General features: G+C 43.8%; 1 protein-coding gene across 2 annotated transcripts; it reads left to right on the forward strand.

The window, feature by feature from the left end:
- Positions 1 to 1,872: 1,872 nt before the first annotated feature.
- On the forward strand, positions 1,873 to 6,893 carry si:ch211-106h11.1 (volume-regulated anion channel subunit LRRC8D). 2 transcript variants are annotated; one of them, XM_013270195.3, is made up of 6 exons: positions 1,873 to 2,477; positions 2,795 to 3,166; positions 3,644 to 4,225; positions 4,335 to 4,585; positions 4,924 to 5,301; positions 5,395 to 6,893. In XM_013270195.3, exons 2-6 carry the CDS (start codon positions 2,822 to 2,824, stop codon positions 6,515 to 6,517), a joined length of 2,679 nt encoding a protein of 892 aa, XP_013125649.1. In that variant the 5' UTR covers positions 1,873 to 2,477; positions 2,795 to 2,821; the 3' UTR covers positions 6,518 to 6,893. The 2 variants fall into 2 exon arrangements, with proteins under 2 accessions (XP_013125649.1, XP_003443213.1); XM_003443165.5 differs by having other exon boundaries at positions 1,874 to 2,477; positions 2,807 to 3,166.
- The last annotated feature ends 546 nt before the right edge of the window (positions 6,894 to 7,439 follow it).

Genomic DNA, 7,439 nt, shown 5'->3' on the forward strand with positions numbered 1-7,439 from the left:
TATTGTATGGATATAATAATGATACTAAAGATACAGAGCGCTGTTAAAAAATAAAAAGAAAGTTTACCCAGGTCATTTTACTTTAAGTCAGTTTACTAAAAGTGAGTGATGGTGTCAGCTTAGGTTGGTAGTTCCATTTGAACAAACCATAAGAATTCTTGAATTTCTTGGATTTGGACAAACCAGACCAGAGTAGAGATGTGTGACTGTAATACACACCACCACAAACAAACAGCATACCAGCACAAACACCTCCTACCAACTCTTAAAGCACAGTGGTAGAGCCTTGATGATTTGAGCTTGGTTTGTAGACTTCAGCCTAACTGAAATGCTGTGCAAGAGAGCTGTGCATAACACAGTATAGAAGAGTACAATGTTAGAGACAGACCAAATCTCAGAGAGATTAATTATTTTAAGTTAAACTTGCTAAATGTGGTTCTACAGCCTATTGAATGGTGGGGAGTACTGCAGTATTTTTCACAGGATTCCACATATTCATTTGAAAACTGTGTGCTATGAAGGCAAAAAGAGCAAAGCTAAAAGGTAGAACAATCTGTCACTGTTAACTAGCTAGCTTAGTGGTGACCATAGTGTTAACACCAATGATAATTTATTCTTCTACTGGTCTAAAACTTGTAGAAGAGGAAATATTAGAGGTCTAAGGAGCTTAGAAAGAAAAGCGACTGGACTTCTTTAACTTTCCTGAAGATGTTTTAACTCTGTTTCATCCCAGAAGCTTCTTCGGTTGGCGGTCTTTGCCATTCATCTATGTAACCAAGATGGCAACGGTCGAAGGCAAGAAGTGCACAGACTTCCAAATTCAGCTTTTTTGATTGTTATGAGTAAACAGTTGGGGTACTCATACAGCACTTCAAGTAGCCGTTGTCAGAAGCATACACAAACACACACACACAAAGAGAGAAAGAGAGCTTTAGAAGAAAATCTAATGCAGTCGGTGTAAAACTGCACTGCAATTCTTAAAGCTATATAAAGCTTTTAGATTTAACAAACGCCCAGCAATCTGGGGCGGTATTGTGGGTTTGAATGTTTACGTAGAGAAGCTGAGGATGTTATCTAAAGAACTGTCCTCGTCAGTCACAGTTGCAGAATTTATCTTGAGATTTTTCTCTGTGGCATGAGTGAATGCATTTCTCGCTCACACATAATGTTTGCCACCACTGCTGCATCTTCCACACCACTTTTCGTTTCTGCTCTGTAAAACCCGGCCCCACACTCAAAAGCATGCACATGCAGACACACACACACACACGCGCGAGCACACAGTTTTCACACTTACACACATACACCAGCTGTGTGGAGTAGCTCATCTTGTGGTTCATTTTCAGTTTGAGTGTTTGCTCCAGATTGTTTAGTGGCCTGAATATCAAGGAAATGACACACCAGGAATTTACATTATGACCCTCTCTTGCACACACACACACAAATGCTCACAAGTCAGTTTGAAAACTTTGGTCATCAAAGTTCTTTGACCTTTAAGGTCTCACTACAGAAGCTCGGGTTTTGTAATTAAGTGGTGAGAGCGGCAGAAGAGGAACGTTCACAGACAGCGTGTGCGACTACAGTTGAGTGCAGTCAGAGCGATACCGTAACTTCAGCGACCTCTGCTGGAGAATGCTTTCACTTAACTTTTTTACTGTAGTTTATGTTTTTATGCCGCAACCTTATACCTCTTTTAACTGACGGCACTAGACATTATTTGCTTTAATCCATATAAGGATTTTAGGTATGAAGCTGCAAACACAATAACTGACACATATTACAGCTGACACCGAAAATAATGTGTAGTTACAATGTAAAAAGTAAGGCTTAGGATACTTTATCATACAGCCCGCCTGCCTACTAGTACTGCAAAATTAGAATGTAGAAAGTGGAGCCTAGGATACTCTGCAGTACACCTAATACTAATAATACGTAATAAGAATGAAGAAAGTGGAGCTATAAGTACTCTTTCCGCTTTCCTTGGTTATCACCTTGTTCTACTGGGCCTACTGGGAACTACTGTTGGTGACTTATGGAGGCAGATTTCACCAGGCTGTATTGTGAAGTGTTGTCAGTTGAACTTCCCAACGGTGTATAAAGTAGCTAAAGTATTCCCGTCATTATGCATATGAAGTATTTTCACTTTGTCCAGTGGAAACATTTTTCCACTATTTTTGTGTGTGTCACATTTTTGTCTTTGTACTTCAGTTCTGAAGGAGTTAAAGGGAGCAAGCAAACCCCCGGTGGGTCTTGAGCAGGCTTCTAGCATTGACTTAAATTTCTCAGCCACACATCCTCTGCTGCCATGGCAACTTTTGAAAAGCCTTGCGCCGGTCAGCTCAGGAGGAGTTTGTTTTGTAAGTTTCAGAAGTTTCTCACTGCTAAACCAGACAGCGCCGGCTTGGAGTTTCTGTAATGCGGCTGTGGGTTGATCACAAGTAGAGAGAGAATAGCAAGAGAAGACGTTATTTGCACAGGTAGGTGAAGAGCTGTGAATAAAACAACAAGGACTGTTATGATCCAATTTGCATTTTTGCCAAATAGTACTTAAGTGGATTTTTTTATATATATAATTAGTTTACTATTAGTTAGCAATAGCATTTCAAAGTTTTCTGGAATACATCTATTTGAAATTTCAAAAGATTTTCTATATATTATATCAAATTGACTGTTAAATATTCATGAAATTCACTGTAGTTCAGTTCTGCAGTTCAGCTCATGATGTGATCCTTTAATACAACTTTCCACATTTGGTCAGTGCTGTAGTTCTCTCTTAGTTTTCTCATTTTTAAAGCAAATCTTGCAGGACCCAGAGGACACCATGTTTTCCCTGTCAGAGCTAGCGCCTCTGAATCAGCATCAGAACAGGTCTAAACTGCTGAAGCCCTGGTGGGAGGTCTTTATGGACTACCTGGTGGTCCTGATGTTGATGACATCTGTCCTGGCTTGTACGGAGCAGCTGTCCAGGGACCGAGTAGTGTGCATTCCTTTGGATTCAACTACAAACACTACTGATCACAGTCACTCAAAAAGTGCCAATGTGGGACTGTCTCCATCGTCACAGCCTCAAATACACCACGCACACAAAATCGGCCCAAATCTTCACTCTGCACCTCGGGGTCGGCGTACGCATTTGGTGTACCAGCAGTACATTTATATTAGCCAGGTAAAGTAGTGCTGGCTTTATTGTTTTTGTCATTCACTCTGTGAAAGCATAGAGTGAGCTATATTTAACATTCTGAACCTTTATTTAAAAGGACCTGCTCATGCCCACAGGTTATTAAACCGCTTATCTCAGCTCTACAGTGGAACTTTAATCTCCCAGTTTCTTCTGATTCACAATTTGACTGTTTCGGTGCTCACTCACAGCTCTAATGGTGTTGCTTATTTAAGCCTTACTGACCCTCGGAGATAGAACCATGGTTTACCCCTATAGCCAACCTATAGGAGTAAGTCTATAAGCAAACCCATAGGTGGGCTGTAGACATACTCACAGAACTGAATAACTTTAGCACCCATTTCAGTTTTTATACTAATCCTCTTCCTTTGTTAACATGTAACCCTTTGTTATTAATGTTTCACAGTATATGTCTGCTGCCCCCATGTGGTCAAACAATCAATTGCTGTCTGCCTGTTTCTTTAGGTGTGCTACCATGAAGCTCTGCCTTTGTACTCCCGCTTCTTCCCTTACATGGCCTTGCTTCAATCTCTCATCCTGGTAGCCAGTGGCTCCTTCTGGCTCCACTTTCCCCACACCTCTTCCCGCATAGAGCAGTTCCTAGCCATCTTGGCAAAGTGCTGTGAGTCACCTTGGACATCTCAGGCCCTGTCTCATGCCGCCCACCAAGAGAGCATCCAGGAGATGGTGGAGGAGGGAAGACGAGCACACCAACCACACCACCGAACTTCCACTTCCCCCACAGTGACCCACACAAGACACTCGAGCATAGACTCAGGCACAGACAGCCCACTTTTAAAGAGGATGGACAGCGCATGTGCCACGCCTCCGTCCCCTTGTCCCTCCACACTGTCCTGTAACTCCACCGTGTCTTGTGTATCTCTTGACTCCCGGGAGCAACTTCCTTCTTCCAGCCCATCAGTAATGGCTGACAGCCACAGCCAGGTAATCAGTCTGGATAAAAGTGATGGGGAACAGGCGAGGGCGCTGTTTGAAAGGGTCCGGAAGTTTAGGTCCCACTGTGAAAGCTCAGCTGTCATTTGTAAGGTGAGAGATCCTCTAGTCTGCTAGATTCACAGATCAACTTCTTTGCTACCTTAATTTTTTTTTATTCCATGTCATCGTTTAGTCTTGATGCCCATTTTTCCCTCTTCAGGTCTACTTGGCTCAGACAGTTTTCAAACTCCTGATTGTAACACTGATTATGAGTTACACAGTCCCTCTTCTCGGCTCCCTGTCCTTCAACCACACCTGCCACCCTGAGGAGCGGGCCCTGGTGGGCTACGCCACCTTCGAGTGTATCCACGTGCTCTCGTCACTTCTCCGCAAACTGCTGGTGGCCTACCTGACCTTACTGGGCCTGTATGGTCTGCTTAATTTTTACACCCTCACCTGGATTTTAAGCAGGTTAGAATAAAAAAATGTTAAAGGTGCACTTTTCAATGTTTTTATAGCAGAAAAGGCAGGAATATATATTTTTAAAGTGGATAGTGTTGCCCACAGAAAGTTAGAGTATGTATGAGTGCTACTTTAGGCTTTAACAGGCTTTGAGGAGAGAAACTAGTCTCAATGTAAAAAGCATAAATAAATAAATTATGCTCCTGATGATGAGCATATCAGAAACCCAGTTACAGGGGAAAAAAGTGTAGTGCTGTGTTTTGGGCTACAAAATATCCTGTTTGATGTTTCTCTTTGTTTTTTCTTTCTTCTTCTTCTTCTGCCTTGGGGTGTTTGATTCACTTCAGCTCTCTGCAGCAGTATTCCTTCCATTCACTGAAGGAGCTGAGCTCCCTGAGAGATGTTCCTGACCTGAAGAACGACCTGGCCTTTCTTATACACATGTTAGACCAGTACGACCCTCTGCTGGTCCACCGTCTCTTTGTGTTTTTGTCCCCTGTCAGTGAGAGCAGGCTGCTGGAGGAAAGCTTAGAGAGGCGCTGGGGGGAGGAGAAGCTGCACGCCATGATCAGCGTGGATGCAGACGGCCGCTCCAGGCTGCAGCTGGTGGCCCTGCCTCGCCTTCCTCCAGCCCTCTTCACCCTCAGCCAGCTTCAGGTCCTCAAACTGGAGCTCATCGCAGACACCAGGTTTACTGCACACATGACCAGCATGACCTCACTCAGGCGAGTTGTACAGTGCAGGGGCGTAGTCTTTTAAAGCATTATTCACTTCTTTTTAGCTTTAACTTGGACTTTTATGTGGCATTCCAACTACAGGGAGCTGCACCTCTACCACTGCAAAGCAACTGTGGATCCCAGCGCGCTTGCCTTTCTCCAGGAACGTCTAGAAGTCCTTCAGCTTACCTTCACTCAGGCATCAGAGATCCCCAGCTGGGTCCTCTCCTTGCGAGGCCTTCATGAGCTTCACCTCTCTGGTCGCTTAGGCAGTGACGGTGGGGTGAGCCGTAGCTGGGCACTGGGGAGCCTACGCCAGTTGCGTCACCTACGTGTCTTGGTGATTCGAGGCATGTTGCAGCGGATCCCTGGGGAGCTCTGCGAGGTGGCAGGCAGCTTGGTGAGACTGGAGATCCAGAATGAGGGCACGAGGCTGCTGGTGCTGACGGGCCTGAAGCGGATGGTTTACCTGACAGAGCTGCATCTGCAGGATTGCCAGCTGGAGCGTTTACCCTCTGCTCTGTTAGCACTGACCATCCTGCGGGTGCTTGACCTGCAGCACAATAACCTAAGAACTCTGGAGGAGCTGCTCAGTCTGGCTCACCTTCGTCGTCTCTCTTGTCTTAGACTTGCTTACAACCGTGTTTTGGTACTGCCGGCCAGCGTCGGTGTGCTTAGAGGCCTCGAGCTCTTGGATCTGTCTAACAACCAGCTCCAGAGCCTTCCTCCAGCGCTCTTCACTCTTCGACGCCTTCGGAGGCTCCTGCTTGCCGGTAACCTGCTGGAGGAGCTGCCTGCTGAGGTGAAGGCGCTGCAGCTGCTCACAGAGTTGGACCTCAGTGGGAACAGGTTGGAGAGGGTACCCCCTGAGCTTTTCAATTGCTGTTTGGAGTTGCGCACCCTGAATATGTCTCACAACTCTCTTAGCTTCTTACCCAGAGAGATTGCAGCTCTAAGTCAGCTGTGCAGGTTGGACTTGCGCAGCAACAATCTAGAAGAACTGCCTGCTGAACTGGGCTCCTGCTCAGGGCTGCATGGAGGTGGTCTCCTGGTGGAAAACTGGCTCTTTCTTTCTTTGCCACCACATGTCAGAGACTTCCTGAGCCGATCTTACACCCCAGGTGGTGCGCACACAGAGGAGCATTCCCGGCCCGAGTCTGACAGTTTTCCATACTTCTCTCCTACACAGTGGAGCTTCTCTTCTGCTCTGGAATCACAGATATGAGGACAACAGCTATCAGACTGCTGACATAATAAAATAAAAGCACTAATGGAGTTTCTTACATTTTAAATGGTTTTTCTTCAACTACTGCATCAGGCAAATTCTTCACCAACCTGCTCTTATTGTCCGTTTTGTTTTTAGAACATGCAGAACTAACAGATGGACTGCTTTGTATTGCATTGAAAAATATTTCTGGAATATTTTGGAATAAGAACATCTGTGATGAATGCATACATTCTGAGTTAATTAGAATTCAAATGAGTGTGGACATCTCCATTAATACATTTAGAATAGAATAGAATAGAATAGAATAGAATAGAATAGAATAGAATTCAACTTTATTGTCATTGCACATGCACAGGTACAGGGCAACGAAATGCAGTTTGCATCCATCCAGAAGTGCTTTAGTCGTGATATAGATATATTACAATATATGTTAGCAATAATATAGATATGTAAGTATATTACAGAAATGGGTCTATTATGGTATGTTATAATGTACACGGTATGAAGTATGTTATGAATATTCTATAACTATAAGTATGTACAGGCTGTAGTGAGTACAAGCTATGTACAGGCTATGAACAGGATATAAATATGAAAAACTATACAGAATATGAAATAAAAACTATACAGAAATATGAGATATACAGTTATACAGAAATGTGAACTATGCAAGTTATAAACAGTTGTAGGATTAAAAATTATTGTATGTACAGAATGATTATTTACACAGAACTATACAGTAGTGCAGTTAAGATAAGTGAGATATGTGGATAATTTCTACAGAGGCTATATAAAGTGCTAGTGGTTGTGAGTGGTGGTTCAGTCCATGTTATTATTGTGTGTTTGAGGGTACGGTTGTCCATTGTGTGTGTGGGTGTAGGTGGTTGTGGGTGTGTGTATGTTCAGTCCATGAGTTTAA

This window comes from Oreochromis niloticus, linkage group LG4, assembly GCF_001858045.2.
Source record: "Oreochromis niloticus isolate F11D_XX linkage group LG4, O_niloticus_UMD_NMBU, whole genome shotgun sequence".
Classification (NCBI taxonomy): Eukaryota; Metazoa; Chordata; class Actinopteri; order Cichliformes; family Cichlidae; genus Oreochromis; species Oreochromis niloticus.